This window comes from Palaemon carinicauda, chromosome 4 (genome assembly GCF_036898095.1).
Source record: "Palaemon carinicauda isolate YSFRI2023 chromosome 4, ASM3689809v2, whole genome shotgun sequence".
Classification (NCBI taxonomy): Eukaryota; Metazoa; Arthropoda; class Malacostraca; order Decapoda; family Palaemonidae; genus Palaemon; species Palaemon carinicauda.
The window spans coordinates 175,368,799-175,387,755 of record NC_090728.1 but is presented as its reverse complement, the minus strand read 5'-3'; the positions used below and the strand labels follow the sequence as shown (position 1 = coordinate 175,387,755).

The 18,957-nt window shown below is 40.3% G+C and overlaps 1 protein-coding gene across 2 annotated transcripts in view; it reads left to right on the top strand.

The window, feature by feature from the left end:
* Positions 1 to 18,957, top strand: part of SIDL (SIDL trafficking protein particle complex subunit 10) — a 137,397-nt gene that overhangs the window by 74,485 nt on the left and 43,955 nt on the right. For both annotated transcript variants that reach the window (XM_068372761.1, XM_068372760.1), the window contains exons 14-17: positions 1,091 to 1,243; positions 7,195 to 7,377; positions 9,970 to 10,099; positions 10,800 to 11,021. In XM_068372761.1, coding sequence (XP_068228862.1) covers positions 1,091 to 1,243; positions 7,195 to 7,377; positions 9,970 to 10,099; positions 10,800 to 11,021 — 688 coding nt within the window. The remainder of the gene's footprint in view (positions 1 to 1,090; positions 1,244 to 7,194; positions 7,378 to 9,969; positions 10,100 to 10,799; positions 11,022 to 18,957) is intronic.

Genomic DNA, 18,957 nt, shown 5'->3' with positions numbered 1-18,957 from the left:
AAACATTGGTTGTCGTTTTCTATTGTGCTTTTTAGCGTGTTTAGGAAACGCATGATATAAAATCGCCTTTATTTTGATAATTCTGGATTTTCAATCATACAACAAGCTAGTCTATAGAGTGATGGTTTTGCTATTCACCAGTTGTATTATACAATAGATATGACAAACATTAAAATTTGTCTGTATTTTGGGTTGTGTTATAACGGGAAATATATGGTGTTTACACCTATCCTGGTTGTAATTTTAACCATTTTTCAAGTTATTAGAACTTTAAAGTATATTAAATGTTTTATTTATTTACAAAAACAATTTGATATTATAAAGAAATACAGTATAGTACAAAGAAAGTATTGGAAATGGATAGTAAACACATTTGAATAGGCAAATTGCTGGTTGCCATGGCCGCAATGGAATTATTTCTGTTAGTTGTGTGTTTCGAAATTCGCGATTTTCCATTTACACGAGGTCATTAATCGACCAAATTCTCGCATAATTCGGGACCCTACTGTACATCACTAGGCAGAGTGACACTTCCAAGGAAGAAGAAACCATCCAGTTTGGTTCAAGGGGGTCTTTCAACCCACCAAGCAGTGTTTTTTCCTATTCAAGGATGATGGTTTGTATTTTATGTAGGAACAAATAACTCATTCTTGAAGTAATTTGCACTTTTCCCAGCTATATAAACCTGTGTCCCTCCTTAACCACCCCTTTCGTTCTCGCCTACTCTCCTCGCCGGTCATTTCCCTTTGTTAAACAAATCTAACTACCATTCCAGCTTGCACTGAAAACATGTCTATAGTAAAGAACTCAGGTTTGCATAACTAGGAAAAATACCAATATTTATGATATTGAATGGTGTTATAGATGAGATTGTGCGTGTGTGCGTAACAGATGAGTTCCATGCAGAATGTATATTATGATTAGAATAATATTTTTAGTGGTTGTTTAACATATTTTATACAGTAACTTAAAAAGATAGGTAATACAGTACTATTTTCTTTTTTGCCTACTTTATTGGATATACATGTATATATTATTTTTACAAAATTCCAGATTCTTACTGAAGGTAATTCAAGTTACATTTTAACAGGTTTAAGAGTGTTAGTGTTATGTTGCAACATTTTGAAGAGGACATTGATTCTTCAAATAAACGCTCTGTGGAAGTAGAACGCAAAAGTAGTTCATCGAGTAGCACATCTCAACCGTCAACCCGTAAAGCACTACCATCCAATGTGGTTCAGAGGTACAGTATTGTTATTTATTATATATTATTATAGTACAGGTCGACCATCAATAATCTGGAACCTCCTTTATTCTGGTAATGATTATAGAAACCCATTGAAAGTAGTAAATTGCAGTATCATAAGATTTTGGGCATCTGTCATCGTTGAGGCTTTAAGACTGCTGGTTTGTTGATATTACATATGTATTTACAGTAGTTATTGCTTTACTTCCTTAAATAAACCATAATAAAAGGCATGAACTCCCCCAACCTTCAAATATCACATGGGGGCCGATGTGGTAACGTCCCTGACTGGTGAACACCTGACTGGGTTTCGAGTCCCGCTCAAATTCGTTGTAACCTCACCATTCTTGTGAGCTAAGGATAGGGGGTTTTGGGGAAGCTTATACAGTGGGTCTACCTGCCGAGTCATCAGCAGCCATTTCCTGGCCCTCCTTGGTCCTAGCTTGGGTGGACAGGGGCCTTGGTTGCTGATCATACGTATATATGGTCATTTTCTAGGATATTGTCCTGCTTGATAGGGCAATGTCACTGTCCCTTGCCTCTGCTATTCATGAGCGGCCTATAAACCTTTAATTGCAAGTAAAAATTAAGCTAACTTAATACATTAGCTTCTTATGAGTTCATTTATAACTTTTCTCAAGAATGTTGATGCGTATATAGTCTTGATATAATAGTGACAGATGCAATACTGTATTACATTATATCAAAAGAAAATAGTAATAGGCTAAGTCTCTTTAAGCAAACAAGATATTAGAAATTACCATAGACTAAATATTAAAGGCATTGTAAAAAAATCTATGACAGAACAGTTTGTAGACCATCCAGATTTTAATCTTATCTCAGAATATGGAGTCTATTTTGATAAAAACTATTTCAAATAGGTCTCTGTAGTCTACTGTAGTGCTTGCTAATTTTTATGTTAAATTTAGGGAAGAACTCTGCTCCTCTTTGGTTGGGGCAGTATCCAATGTATGGAAATTTTATTTAATAATTTCTCCTATAAAGTATTGGGACCCATGTTAGATCAAGATGTGGTAGCTTAGGTACCCTATGCAACACAGTGATGCTCTAAGGTCACTTTCACGAAGGCCTTCTTTTTCTCCTTACTGTTCAGTAGCTTCTCAAGATTCTGTTTCTATAACTCCTAGGGAATCATTGGAACAGTTCTAGGTTTTCCAGATTTTGCTCTTAACAGATGGCTCAGCCACAATTCCAAGAGAATTCATTGATCTTGCCAAAAAACACCAGGGACGGTCCTTTCCTAAAGATCCCAATAGGGAAAAGGCTTTTTATTTTCATCTTGTTTAGGAAACCTTCAATTTGGTTCTTTTATCCTATCCATAATAAAGGAATGTTCTCAAATTCTTGTCCTCAATTCATCTCTTATCCAAGGAAATTTTTCCATTTCCAACTTATCTTAACAATTCAGCTAAAGTTCATCTTTTGAAATTAGAGATTACCAAACTTCTAGAGAAGAATGAGACAGGAAGTTTTAATAAATAACCATGAAATATGAGGATTATGTCCTTATTACCACCAGTGGTAATGTATGAGTACCCCTAAAAGTCTAAACTAACCACCAGTAAAGTTGATCAGATGATTTACAAAAAAACTTTGATGGCTGATATCTTAAAACAAGAAATTTTCAGAACAAAATCAAAATTATTTTTTTGTTTATAGAGGAATATTTACTATTTATATACTGTATAAAAAAGATATAAATATTATCTTCTGAAAATTTATAGAAGGGGTTTGAGAAATTATCAGAACTTATTTATGAAAAATGACAATCTTTACAATTATTAAAAAGTAAAGGTAAAGGTGCCTGGTTTCAGTCCCAGTTTCATCAGAATAGATGGTCACCAGAACGTCAGCTGGGCAAGCCCAACCCCCCACTATTGTGCCCAACCACAGCAGTGACCTCCCCATTAAATAGCTTAAACTCACAGTCCCGGACAGGGATCGATCTGCTTCCATGTGAATGCTAGGAGGCTAGTATGTCAATGTTTGAAAAAAATATACATATAAAAAAGTGAAGATTAATAAAGAAAGTATATAAACATTTATCTAATAAAATTACCTTTAAAATGCTTTTTGAATTATTAAAATGGTTTGGAAACAAAAAAACTAGATCAAGTTTAAAACGACTGACCCCAAAATAATATTGTTTTGATGGGGCATAGTCGCTCCCCTTAATAATTCAATTGCCTATGTTTCGGTCTCAGGATAGCTCTACAAGTTTTCACCAGGATGATAGCTCCCATCTCGAAATGGCTGAGGTTCCTGTGAATCAGAGTTCTGTTATACTTGGATAATTTGATAATTTTGACTGCATCTTCAGAAAAGATTCAGCTTCAGCAACTTTTGTTACTTAGGTTATAAAAAAGATTAGAAGTCCTGGTATATTTTTCATTCTTTGCATTTAGATCTTCCCAGACTGTACCATCCTGTATGTAGTACTAGTTATGCAGTTAATTCAAACAGCTTTGCCTTCTCCATTATAAGGCTTAACACTACACAGTATTTGGGAAGTTCTATTCCAGCAGTGACTAAATTATAGAATGATCTTCCTAATCTGGAGGTTGCATCCGTAGAACTTCTAAAGTTCAAACTTGCAGCAAATATTTTTATGTTGAACAGGTTGACATAAGTCTCTTCTTCATAGTTTATATATGACATATTTTAATGTAACTGATCTTAAAATATTTTATATTTTTTATTCATTCTCACATAGAGTTTATTTCTGTATTTCCTTTCCTCACTGGGCTGGGCTACTTTGCCTGTTGGAGCCCTTTGGTTTATAGCATCCTGCTTTTCCATCTAGAGTTATAGCTTAGCTATTAATTATATGAAGAATTATCTTCTGGCTTCTTCTCAAAGGAATGTATATTTGAGGATGATGATCATAGCAAGTGTGTTTTTGGGTTTTTCCATCGGGAAAGAGGATTCAGTCCTTCATTTTGTAGCTAGATAAGTTCAAGAAGAGGAAATCATTGTTATTTCATAAGTTTGTATCAATGGGTCACCTGTAGATGAGGGAACTCCAGTTTCATCTTCATTGTCATTGGAAAAAATTTCCTATGTGGACATGACTTTTATTCTAGTAATGCAAAACCAATCAAACTGTTCAAATGTTGGGGTGATCCTCACCATTTGGCTCAGGGTATGCTGTTTGGTTGTATATCTTTTCGTGGATAATATACCAGAAGGTTATGGCTTAACTATCCATTTTCTTCATCTGTCTTGGTGTTAGTCGAAGGAAGAATCAATACTACATATCAATTACCTGAAACTCTTTGCTGGTGCTTAAGGCCCTTCAGGATCTGGAATCTGTGGTGTTGGGGAAATACTTAGTGGTTTATTCAAACAGCATGATGGCACTGGTTTCCATTAGGAAGGAAGAGGAACCAAGTTGGGATCACCGTTTTAGGTAACAGAAGTTCTCTTATCATGGACAATGCCGAGCGGAAAAAATCTTCTACCGCGGTTTATTCCAGGAAAGTTGAATGTAGTTAAGTAGGAAATGACAGATTTTGCCAAATGTCAAGAGATTTGGAATCAGTGAGATAGACCAAATGTGGACATGTTTGTGACCCCTCAACAAGAAGAGATAGGTGTACTGTATTACTCACCAGTATCTGTTCCAGATCCATTGACATGGAAGGTAGATGCCATGTTGTAGAACTAGTTAAATCTAGATCTATATGCTTTTCCTCTTTTCTCAGTGGCAGTGGTAATGAACAGCAGGATATGACTGGTTACTTCCATCTGGCACCAGAAAGAATAGTTTACAGATCTGTGGCCTCAGGTATCGGAGAGTCGGAAGAGGTTCCCTTACAAGACCAATCTACTCGGACAACCATTTTCCCCAGGCAGTTCACCTAAACCCCCAACTGCTTCATCTAACTGCATGGAGACTATCCACCATATTCTTTAGACTCAATTTTAGAGTAAAGTAGAAAGTTTACCAATAGGACAATAAGAAATAGCGGAATGTTTATTTTGATTGATGTAAGTATTGGAATATTTCAGTAAAAATTACTAATTTGATATTTAAGTGCTTACAGATATTAGGGGTTGTAGGTACATGCTTAATACTAATTTTAAAGATTTAGGATTTTAATTATCCATGTTGAGTATTTGTTTGGATGTTTTCAGGTTGTTTGTTATAGAGAAACATCCGTTAGAATTGCTTATTTGAATCTTGATTTAGTTTTACAATATTAAAAGTGCTTTTATTTTGAACCTTTAGAAGGGCATTCATTTAAATATCTGATGATTAAAACTTACTTTTTATATTAGCTACAGGCTCTTTCCTATCATGTATTTGGTGAGGAGAAAAGGATTTTGTCTCTTACCTACATTCAAGGCTAAAAATTATGTCAAGACAAAAAGCTTTTGACTTAATATTTCAAAATTCCTTCTTTGGAGAAGGAGGTGGGTAATACCATGGAAAATCGATTCCTAAATCACGTAAGGTCTGTTATGTTTTATTAGACTTAACTGGAAACGGGGAATGGTTCCTACTTTGTTTTGTGAGGTTAGGTTTTCAAAATGTCTTCTTCATGAAGGTTAAATAAGGGATGTGAAAGTTAAAGTTCATATTATTAGAAACACAACCAATTTGCTTAATTTCTGTTGAAATATCTTTTTGGAAAGAGTTTTGTTTGCAAAGAAATGGAAGGACTTGTTACGATAAGAGTTCTGTGTAACTTTCGAAAAGACTCATTATAGTTATAGTCTGCTTTTTACTCATATTCCATTTTTTTCTACAATAAATCTTTATCAACTCTCCCTTGACATATTCAACTAATTTTTTAAAATCAATTTCAAAATCTAAATTGTACATCTTTTTTCATTTATGATATCAGTATCTTTTTTCCAAACCATTCAAAATTACAGTATTGACAAAATGTTTTACGGCTTTTTTTCCCACATGCTTTGCATACAATACCAGCCTGTATGAAAATTGGAAGCAATTTTTTTATCTTAAATAGGTCTACAGCATATGACAAATGAAGGAATAACAATTTTAACTACCCTATTTAATATATGCAAAATTTTATCATTTTTAAATCCAGAAAGAAGAAAAACAATTAAAAACAAATGAGTGATTTCCTACTATGGAGAAATTAGTTTATGGATAAAATAAAGTTTCTTTTGATAACTACTATAATTTTTACATCATTAAGTTAAAGAATGCAATAGTCTTATTAAACCAATCAGCAATGGTGAGTTCACTTGACTAAGCTGAGGTATTTTCCATTTCACTCCTGAGCAACTAATTTTCAACCCTACATTCACTTTCTCAATGTGGGGTTTTGTATGCAGATTTCCATTTTTGTGGTGACAAATGTGTTGATCTGTTGGCACTGTAAAAGGGCTGATAGTTGTTTTGCAAGTCATTGAAAAGTGATTAGATAGAATATTACTTTATTGATGAGTTTTACTATGATTAATATATACTTCAGGGGGGGAAATATAAAATTTATTTTAGCATTAAATTAGAAATGAATGGTGAAATCAATAAAAAAAAAAACTGTATTTTTCATTGATATTGGTAAAGTGTACTCTATATTGGTAACTTTTTAAAAGGGTATCGAATTAGCCAACCTATGCTCATATTAATATCCTTTTGTCAGTTAGAACACCATGTGATTGCAGGGTAAGCTAGTCTCCCCAGTTGGTTTAGATACAGTTCACTGTTACCTGTGTTGTTAGCCCAATCAAAGGTCTGCTTTCTACCTTCAATCCTTTGCTATTTTAAGTAGGTATTCCCTTTTGAGTAACGCAATAATTTGAAAAAAAAAAAAAACTTTTTATTTATTGGGTGTTCTTACTAGTGGATGTTGTTCCTATTGTTATTATTATTACTAGTAGTAGTATTATCATCATCATCCTTATTGTTACTGTATTCTTATTATTATACTGTTATTGCTTTACTACAGAAGTGGATCTAATTCAGGAGACCAGGATCATCAGAGTGGACCCTCAGACACCCTAGACACGGACACCTCTAAATTCAACGTAATGACACAGCCGCTTCATATGAGTCTTCATTTGGAATATAAACAGGATAAATCCCTTTCATCAGCTGCAGTCACATGCTCAAATTCCCAAAAGGTTTTAAGGTAAATTATTTTTGTTTTATTTACCAATATTAGTTGAATCCATTTCCCGTTTTGATACCGAGTTGTAGTTTGATTGAAGTTTCCAAAAATACAGAAAAGCAGATGATGATGGCATAGAAAGGCATAATTTATTAAAGTATAATTATGTCTGATGTATGAAATCGATGTGCTTTGGTTGTCTAATAGATTAGTGTTATTATTAAGAAATAATTATGGGTACACAGGATCGTGGCATTTCATACCTAAAGTCTTGGTTGCTGGAAGATCTACTTGCTGGGCCTTTAGCAATGAATTTTTTGTCACTCAATTTGGTTGTATCTGTAATCATCATCGAGTAATGTCAACTCAAAAATTCTATTTACAGACGTTACTGTTAGCTTACATTGATGGGGAGGACAACTAACACTGCCCAAATAGCCTAAAATAAAGACAAAATCATACCAAAACATTCTATTAGATGTCCATAACTCAAAAATAAGACTACAACTAGTATAAGGAACTAATAGAAAGTCTTACAAAACAAAGAGATCCCGAGGAAGCGACACCAAAAGTCCGCATACACACCCATAAGGGAACGTCAACAAAGCTGCTGAAGAAAAACCAACAAGGTTATTAAATGAACGTGTGTCGCTACCTAGAAATCCCAAACAGACAAATATAATACTCAACTTGGGAGCAGGGATCTCCAAAATGCCTGATATCTTCCAAAACACAAAATAACACAGAGCTACGAAAAACACGTCCGAACGTTCACGGGTGCTAACAAGGAATGGTGGGAGGAGGATAGGTAGTGGTGGGGGGGGGGGGGGGCAGTAGCTGTAGTGAACGACACCTCGTAGTAACGGGGAATTTTGAGGAGGGAGAAGTCTAATTGGAAAGGAACCTCTGGTAGTGTTTTCACTCGCCCCAGTTTTAATACCAACACCCTTTAGGGGTGAGCGAGCTGGGTATATTCCTGGCATTCTATGCAACTTTTTTCTCTGGTATATTTAGCAGTATTTATATCTTAGAAATGGTGCTTTAAGGAGCATTTCACTGGGCGACACAGGTTCCTCGCCCAGAAATAGATTTTTCTTTCGTCAAAATCCCTTTTTAAAGCATTTTACATATGAAGAGTAAATAGCAGTAGTGTATTTGTAGATACCTGTTAGTGTTGGGTAATCAGTTGATTAATTATTAGTCAGTATAATGTAAAAAAATCAATAAATAGATTTTAGAATGCTAAATCAATTAATATCTAAATGCTGGAATTCTTGTTACAATCAGTCTAGTTAGCTAGCAATAGCAGGATCAGCTAATGGAAAACAATGGAGGGCTGGGAGTTTCCATGTGGGTTGCGAGTTTTCTAACTCTAATGATGATGGACTAGCAAACTTCAAAGTTTTCTAACACCTTCCCAGAATGTATGTTTCATATGGTGGAGAGTTACTGTACTGTGCCTAGAAAAGACTTAAAAAGTCAGAAGAGCAACTTAGCCTTCTCCAGGTTAATAGTAGAGTCCACTTCACTGTATGCCTGGAAAAAATTCAGTCCTTTGTTGCTACATGCGTAGCACTTCGTGAGACACTTGTAGTTTCAGCAGCATGAATATTTTTCTTATTGTACCACACAGTACTCCTGTTGATGTTGAAAAATTCACCTCACACTGGCAAAAGACAAAACTTTTGCTCCAAGGTCATCACATATTTTGAGCATTTAGGGATATGTCGAGAGTATGATGGAGCTCTCATAGGGGCCCTGAAGAGACAGTGTAACAAGAATGCTTGTATTATGTTTGATGCAGCAAGACTGGCAGACTGAGGGAGAAGCAAAACATGAATGTTGGTAAGTGCACCAATCATGACATGAGATGCTGTGAGAAGACAGAAAAAAAAACAAATTTATTAATACTGTAAAATTATTTTCTGGGTCTCCCAGTCAAATAATCAAATCTGAAAAATCTCTTGGTTCAGATTCTTGATAACATATGAAATCTCAGGCTGGGAGGAACGTAGAGAGGAGATGTCCCCTTTTTTTTGTTTCATTTGTTTGATGTCGGCTACCCCCTAAAATTGGGGAAGTGCCTTGGTATATGTATGTATGTATCAAATCTCATTAACACCCATTATAAATAATTTGATCCCCAGGCAGAATCTTGCTATCACTTGTATTTGGTACATGGTTTGGTCCGGAGAAAAACTCATACCTTAACTGATGAATAGTAAAAATTTGGTCCATGGACAGTTTATAGTACCATCACCTTAGACTGGTCTATATTTTCTATCTCTGACAGAATTTTACTAATACCCCTGATAGGCGTAGGTTTTTATCCGCAAACAAAGACAAGGATTCCTAGCATTTGTTTGGTAATACTGGAGACATATACAACTAAGAATAGTCATCTTTTTGTCGTTGTTCTGCTTCCTTCCTTATGGTGAATATTCACAAAATTATCTACCGTGTTTAATTACATCGAAGTGAAATGATGGTATTTATGAAACTAAATCATTTTTAGTCTTGTGGTTTGAAGTTAATGCATGATTGATATATCAAGGAATGTAGTACCTTCTTAAATTTTTTCATTAGTATTAGCTTAATTATTATCTTTCACAGACGGCGAGATAGTCAAGGTGGCCTTTTTAAGTCTGACAGAAATGTGGTGAAGGAAGAAGTTAAAGATAAACTATGCGCTGAAAACGTTATCATTAAACCTGGAAAGAACACAGTTAAGCTTTCTACAAAGGTAAAGTCATCAAATTTAATTTAAAAAGGAATTAGATTAGGATTGATTTGTGATTCAAAGAATAAATGTTATGTTTAGTTACACTTAGTGTATCAATAGTTAAGCTTTGCTTCCCTTCAAAATGTTTTTTTTTTATCTACAAGCTTAAGCTTATTTGTTTTTAAAGTTTCAAGCATAACTTTACAAAATTAAAAGTGAGAATTAAGCAAAAGACTAGTAATTTTATCTAAATTTTTATTTTATCAAATTTGTATGGTGTACATGTTGAATTGTGGAAGTGAATTTGTAAACTTTAATATTTATTACTACAAAGGGTCCTAGTGACCTATGTAATAACATACTTGTGGTTAGTGGTCTTGATTTGGGTGAAAGACAATGATACTACTGCAAAACAATGAAATGTGTGTTTGTTTTCACAGTTATTTGAAAGATTTGTTGGTTTATCTTTTGAATTTGAGATATTACATGTTCTTTGTAATAATGATGTATGGTGTGTTAGAAAGTTTATCAAATGGTATATTTTTTTGTAAATTTGAGAAAACTTGAAGTTCTAATATAATGATATAGATGTAGAGTGATTTTTTATGGTTGATTATTAATTTTTCTTTCAACTATTCATGCCTTCCCACCAAAGGGTAAAAGTACGACTACATAATAATTGTGTCATTCAGTATAACAAATTATTTTTCTATTTTTATAGGTATCGAAAAGAGGGAAGTTTACAGCAATTCAAGTTGCTTTATCTTTAGCAAAAGTTGAATTCATCTGTGGGAAAGCAAGTATTGGTGGATTTCCACTGTGCTTGGAAGTGGTTAGTGAAAACCCTCGAATATTCTTGGGGCGCAGAGACAGAGATCTCCTTGCGGGTATTCATCAGCCAATGGTTCTCACAGTTCACAGTGGAAGTTGGCATGTTACAGATGTAAGTAAAAGTGGGTTTAAACATAAACGGTTATTAATCATTCAATATTTCGTATGTTTGGAAATACAGTGATACCTCTGGATACGAAAGTTTCTGCTTATGAAAAATTCAGGGTACGAAAAGCGATACGAAGATTTTTATGACCCAGTATACGATAAAATTTTCAGGATATGAAAAGCTTATGAGATCCCAACTCGTCGCTGAGAGTAATTTTAAAAAGTGCGCGCTGCCAGACGTTGAACTTGGGTAAACTCACTTACAGCCTCCCGCTCACCCATTGGTTATCTCCCTACTCAGGTGCTAGCTGCCGCCATAAGATCCTGCTTTCCTATTGGTTGGCAACTATCCCACCTTGCTTACGCACGGGCGTTCATCTCTCTCTCTCTCTTTTCGTTCCGACTGCGGTATCGTTAACATTGACTTCGTGTGCTTTCGCTTGTTTGACGTAGTGTTAAATACATTCGTACGCCACGTGTTATCGTTATTAAACATTCTTTACTGTGTACTGTACTGTATTAGTATTTACTACATAGTATATAACGTACGTAGTGTATTATTGAGCTTAATACTGTAGCCATGGGTCCCAAGAATGTTGCCGAAGGAAAGAAGAAGAAGACGATGCTCTCGATGGAGACGAAACTCGAAATCGTGAAAAACTACGAGTCTGGCATGCGTTTAAGTGTGATCGCCAAGGAGTATGGCCGGAATCCGTATACGATAGGCAACATCCTGAAGCAGAAAGCTGCCATCAAAGCAGCGACACCTTTTAAGGGCGTCACTATTTTCTCCAACAAGAGAACCCACATGCATGATGAGATGTAGAGGCTGCTTCTTGTGTGGATCAAAGACAAAGAGATCTCAGGAGACACCATCACTGAGACTACAATTTGCCAGAAGGCCTCCGCCATTTTCGGTGATCTCGTGCGTTCTCAGGCCGAAGAAGGGGCAGGAGAAGGAACATCCCAGCAGGAATCCCCAGAGTTCAAGGCTTCTCGGGGGTGGTTCGAGAAATTCAAGAGAAGGACTGGTATTCATTCAGTGGTACGGCATGGGGAGGCAGCCAGCTCGGACACGAAGGCCGCCGAAGCTTTTGTTAAAACGTTTGACGAGTTGACTCTGCAGGAAGGCTACAGTTCGCTGCAAGTTTCAATTGCGACGAAACTTGGCTTTTCTGGAAGAAAATGCCTTGTCGGACATTCATCACGGTGGAGGAGAAAAGGCTACCCGGACATAAGCCTATGAAGGACAGGCTTACCCTTGCTTTTTGCGCAAACGCCAGTGGGGACTGCAAGATAAAGCCCCTGCTGGTGTATCATTCTGAAAATCCCCGAGCCTTCAAAGCCCACAAAGTCATCAAGGAGAACCTTCCCGTGATGTGGAGGGCGAATGCTAAAGCCTGGGTAACGAGGCAACTTATTATTGATTGGGTGAATGTCTGCTTCGGTCCGACTGTCCGAAAATATTTGGAAGAAAAGCGCCTCCCTATGAAATGTCTGCTGGTGTTGGACAAAGCTCCAGCTCACCCTCCTGGCCTCGAGTAATATCTTCTGGCCGAGTATTCCTTCATAAAGGTCCTGTATCTACCGCCTAACACCACCCCTCTCCTCCAGCCCATGGACCAGCAAGTTATTTCTAATTTCAAAAAATTGTACATGAAGCATCTCTTCGAGATGTTTCCAAGTGACAGAAAGTACAAACCTCACTCTGCGTGAATTCTGGAAAGATCATTTTGATATTGTGATATGCCTCAGACTCATCGATCTCGCTTGGCAGGAAGTTTCAAGGTGTACCCTGAACTCATCTTGGAGGAAGCTGTGGCCTGATGTTGTCTCTGCCCGAGACTTTGAGGGGTTCGGGAAACCTGGAGGCGAAGCCGAGATCGTTAATGATCCTGAACCCATTCAGCAGTCTGAGGTGGCTGACATCGTACATCTTGGTACGTCCATGGGGCTGGAAGTTAGTGCCGAGGATATAGATGAACTTATCGAGGAGCACCACGAGGAGTTGACGACGGACGACCTGAAGGAGTTGGAGACGATGCAAATGAGTGTTGTTCAAGAGCAGTTCTCTAGCGGTGATTAGGAGGATGTTACACATTTGAAAACGTCAGACATTAAGGAAATTCTCGCCTGTTTCCATAAGATGGCAGACTACGTCGAAAAGGAACATCCAGAAAAAGTTCATACCAACCGTGCGCTTCAACACTGCAATGACGTTTGCCTAACGCATTTTAGAAATGTGTTGAAAAGTAGGCAGAAACAAGCTTCCATGGATAGTTTCTTATTAAAGAGGCCAGCAGTATTAGTAGGCCAAGACGAAGGTGAAATTGAAGAAAAGAAACAGAAAAGAGGAAGTGATGAAGTAGAAGGTGAAAGTAAAGAAAAGAAATGGAAAAAAGAAAGTGATGAAGAAGTAGAAGAAATTTAGAAAATATGAAAAACGTAGTTATAAAAAAGCAAAAAAAAAGAAAATTTGATTATAAGTTTTATGTTACCGTTAAGTGTTAAAGTAATTTTTTCTTTCATTTTATAGTTTTATATACGTAATGTTAAGTGTTAATTATTTCTGCCATTTTTTTATTTCGTAAAGTTTAACATAATGTGTTAAGTGTGTAAATTATTGTACGTAGTCTGTCACTTGTTACGTTTTCTGCCTTATGCCATCCTCCTCTGCCGCAACTTCGCTATCGGACATCGTCTCAATCAAAAGGTAAGTTTCAACTTTTTTGTTAATTAACTGTACCTTTTTTTTTCAGGGTATCAACCGTTAATTTAGGTGTACAGGTAACTATACACCTTCACTGATCCAAATGCTTTACATACAGTACCGTAACTTTTATACAGTAGTAAAGAAAACGGACTGTTTTCTTAGGGCTTGGAGGGGATAACTAGGCTATAACTACATTATTGAATAATCTCATGGTGGTTTCTGGAATGGATTAGGCAGTTTTTAACGGTTGGGTTAATTATTGAAATGATAGAAATGGCTGCATTGCATGTTTATTACTACAGTTTAGCGTGTTTATGAAAGAAAAGGTGTCTTTTCGTAAGGCTTGGAACGGATTAGGCTATTTACATGTAAAACGCGACTCAGGATACGAAAAAAGCAGCATACAAAACTGTATCCTGAACGGATTACTTTTGTATGTTGAGGCATCACTGTATTGAATTTTGATTGAGATTTAGGATTTATGTACTCACCTGACATTCATTTGGCAGCTTCCTTCTTGAAGATGGTTAAATATAAACATTTACCCTAAAATCTATTAATGGCCTATTTTTTCCTTATAATAGTCTTGCCCCTTAAATGGAGTACATTAAACCTCCACCATACGAACTTTGAACTAATGTACTTCCACAATATGGACATGTGTAAAAATAGTAATTAGAAAATTAAAATACCTAAAAATGACAAATTAGGGTTGAATTTCAAATTGTGTATCTGAGCAACGGGTTACTTGGAACTGTAGTTTTATTAGAATCATTGATAAAACACATCACAAGAGAGAGAGATGGGGGTTGGTGGGGTGAATTGCATAAGAAATAAGCTGGAATCCTTTTGTTCCATAAAATCATGATTGTTCCAACACAGAGACTTACCTCGAACTACTTTCTTAGGAGGTACCTGGAAACTCCTCTCAACCGACCAGAGTTTTGTGTAGTTTACCCTACATCCGTTTTCTGTGAGGATCACCTCGGGCGGAAGGATACGTGCCCTGAGGCTAACCCCGAGTCAGGCCACATGCTAGCTTGGGTCTCGACCCTCAGTAAGTTCTCTGGTCGCGTCGTGATATCATCTCGACGCTCTCCTTATCTCAGTGCGATCCCTTGTGTCCCGCGTGTTCCCACGTGGTCCGCTGTGCTTTCCCTTGTGCTCTCGCGTGTTCACTTGTTTTAACTTGTGCTTTCCCTTGGGCTCTCGCGTGTTCACTTGTTTTCCCTTGTGCTTTCCCTTGTGTTTTTAAAGTGTTTACTTGCCCTTGTTATCCTTTTCCGCTGCGTTCCTGTGTCTTGCGGTGTTGTGATAGTGCAGTATGGAGCATCCCCGCGGTTGTCGTGGGCCTAAGGCTGGGAAGTCGTGCGGTGCGTTCTTGTCTAAGCCTGAGGTGGACCCGCACTCCCTTTGCTCTTCGTGCAGGGGTAGAGTTTGCTCTCCTTCGGACACGTGTCCGGAGTGTGTGTCGTGGAGTGAGGTTTGGAATGAAGAAGAAGTCATCATCTAAACGTTCACCCAGGAAGACCAGCATTTCTTCGCCCGCGACGTCTATGGGAGAGAAGTCTGACAGGGTTCCTTTTTCATCCCCTACCCAGAGTAGGGGACAAGGTAAGTCTGTTGCGGGGAAGAAACCAATGGTTCTTCCCCAGGAGTCGTGTCTTCGGGATTCTGGGGTTGCTGATCCTTTACAGGCAAGTGGGGGGCCTGAAGGTTTACTTAGTGAGGGTCCGCAAGACGATGCCCTTGTGCTTCGGACGACCCTATGTGGAATAAAGATGTCCCTGTTTCTTCGCCAGCTTCTTGGATTTATGTTTCAGGCACCTCTGCAGCTGAAGGCACCCCAGGAAAAGAAGGTTCGCCGTTGGAAGATCCCCTCGGATGGGGCCCCCCGAGAACTCCCTGTAGGTCGCCTTTGAGGGGGGGAGGACGGCCTTGGGTCCTGGTTCCAGAATGTAGATCGTCCGACCTCTCTCCCAGCCCCTCTATCGGCGGTTTCCGACGTCTTCCTTCAGCCTTCGACATCTGGAACCCAGGAAATTGTGAAACCAGCCTCGCCCGCCTCTCGGATCTGTTACGAGGAGTCGTTGGAGTCTTCGGCGGCAGGCTCATTGTTTTCGTCGGAGGAAGAGGCGTGGAGAAGACACCGTCGAAAGAGGGACAGGTCCAGGAGACGGCCCTCCCCCTCTAGGTCCCGTTCTAGGTCACAACATGGGAGAAAGCGATCAAGGTCCCCGAGGAGGAAAGTCAGGAGGAGCAGTTCGCCGAAGGAGCAATGGATCCTCGTTCCCCGCAGTAAGCTCGCGGACTTTACTACTCTCCTGAGCACTGCGGGTTGGCTTCCCGGAGACAGTCCTCCTAGAAGGGCCTCCACCAGCCATAGAGTTGACTCTCGCAAAGACCCAAGGGGCTCTTCGGACAGGCGTAAGGCCTCGAAACAGGCGACTCAACCCGCCCAGCGGAGGGAGTCGCCTTTTCGGACGGGCAGCCTCGTCGAGTCAGCTCGACTGAGCGATATAAAGGGACGGCTTCCTCCGTCGGGCAAGCCCACGGAAGCCTCGCCCCCCTTGAAGAAAGACAAACGGAAGACGGAGGTTCTTGCTCCCTCCGCACTGCCCATCCTCAGTCCACAGCCTAGTGCGGAGGCCCCTGTCGATGCGGTTCCTCAACCTCAGACGGAGGACGCGGACGGCGACACTGAAGCCGCGCTAGCGGAGGACTCCGCTTATAGGAGGATTATTGGTCTGATACGAAAGCACCACAGGATTAAGGAGCTGGTTCCTTCCGACGAGGATGCCTGGCGGTCTAGCCTTAATAGGCTAATGGAGGAACCCGTTCAACAGAAGCCCTCCTTAGCCCTACCAGTGGCCAGAGATGTGAGGCTTGGCCGTGCTCACATAGACAAGGTTGTGGCACGAAACGCTGAAGGTTCCAAAGCTCAGAGTTCCTCCAAGTTACTCCACGGGTTGAAGTCCCAAAGCAAGTATTACTGGATGGAAGGACAGCCACAGGGAGCCAGCAAATTGGAAGACTCCCTAGAAGTTTTAGGTCAGGGGGCTTCGGAGGACAGAGCTTCTTCAGCGCCTATCTGTTTTTCTCAATCGGAGGTGACGATGATGGAGGAGATGTCCAAGGACCTTGTCAACGTCGCCTCTTGGTTAGACTGGTGGGCCTCGACACTAGTAGGCATCCAGGCTTCCCCCGACCCTGCAGTTCCGTCCAAACAAGCACTGTTGAAGGAACTAATCAGCTTCGGGGGGGCGGGCCTTGAAGTTCCTAACGTTTCAGTCTCTAGCGTTATCCGCCAACTGGGTCCTGCGAAGAAGAGACACAGTCTTGAGTAAATTGTCCAGGGGTATGCCGGACAGGGAGGCGAGGACTTTGAGGAACCTTTCTGTGTGGGATGACGGACTTTTTCCCCTGAAGCAGACAGAAGAGGTGGTTGAGAAACTTCTGAAACGGAAGGAAGTGAGCATTCCCAGACCTCACGCCATGAGGAGGCCCACTTACAGAAGACCTCCATCTGATGGACCGTCGACGTCTCGAGCCTCTCCTAACCAGGTAAGGAGAGAGGCCCCAGCATCCCTGTGGTCTCAGCCTTCGCAGCCCACCCGCAGGGGCGCTCCCACAGCCCCAGCCTCGTTTAGAACAGCCTACTCAGCTTCCAGGAGAGGGCGTTCAGGTCGGTCGCTCCTCCAAGAGGAGGTAGGGTGAGAGGCCCCCCACTCCTGCCCAAGCCTCAGGTAGGGGGATGCCTCAGACAATTTTGGCAAGCATGGAAGAATCACGGAGCAGAACCCTGGACAGTAACAGTGTTGAAAGAGGGGTACAGGCTTCCGTTCCTGGCAGATCCACCACCTCTTATCCCAGCAAGTCAGGTGGAGTGGTTACCCCCCAAGGACCCCTTGAAGAGGGAAGCCTTGCAAGAAGAAGTCTCCACTATGTTAACGAAAGGGGCAATGGAAACGGTTCTACAACCGGGTCCAGGGTTCTACAGCCGTCTCTTCGTGGTGGAGAAAGCGACGGGAGGTTAGAGACCAGTCATAGATCTGTCGGCCCTCAACAAGTTTGTGTGCAAGACCGACTTCAAGATGGACACCCCGAAGTCGGTCCTAGAGTCCTTGAGAGAAGGAGACTTCATGATATCCATTGATCTCAAGGATGCCTATTTCCAGATCCCTATTCACCCCTCCAGCAGAAAGTACCTTCGGGTGAAGTGGGGTACCCAGATCTTGCAATTCAAGGCTCTTTGCCCCAAATTTTCACGAGAATCTTCATGACTGTCTCCGTATGGGCTCACGAACGCGGAATTCGTCTGATTCGCTACCTGGATGACTGGTTGCTCCTTTCATCCTCAGAGGCAGTTTTGAAGGAGCAAGGCTCGAAAGCTACTGCAATTCTGCAAAGTTCTGGGTATCACCATCAACCTGGAGAAGTCGCATCTGTCTCCCTCCACCAGGATGACGTACTTGGGGATGGTTCTAGACTCCCGACTAGTGAGAGCCTTTCCATCAGAGGAAAGGCTGAACAACCTGGACCAGGTCCTCTGTCCCTTCCTATCAGGACAGCCCAGGAGAGCGAAGGATTGGCAGAGATTGATAGGCCATCTAGTATCATTGGAGAAACTGGTTCCCCAAGGGAGAATGAAACTCAGGACCATCCAATGGAACCTGAAGGGACTCTGGAACCAAGTAGATTCTCCCTACGAAATAGTTCCTGTTCTTCCAGAGACAAGGCAATCCCTGGAGTGGTGGCGGGACCGGACAAGCACCCTCAAGGGGATGCCCTTCGCAGCGGAGCCCCCGGAGATGCTCCTCTTCACGGATGCCTCCAAGGAAGGATGGGGAGCTCACTTTCTCGGGAAGTCAGCAAGGGGCTCTTGGACGGAGGTGGAAAAGACTCAGCATATCAACGTCCTGGAGATGAGGGCCGTTCAGAAAGCGTGCCTTCAGTTCGTCGGTCTTCTAAGGGGAAACACAGTGGCGTTAATGTGCGACAACGCCACAGTGGTAGCGTACATAAAGAAGCAAGGCTGTCTAAAATCGAAGGAGCACAACTGTGCGATCTCACGTTGGAGATTCTGGATTGGGCCGAGTCAGAACAAGTCATAATAACAGCAAGATTCATTCCGGGAAAGAGGAATGTCCTAGCCGACGGACTCAGCGTATTGGCCCAGTTGGTGTCCCAGAAGTAGCAAGACTCATCATCCAAATGTGGGGTTCGC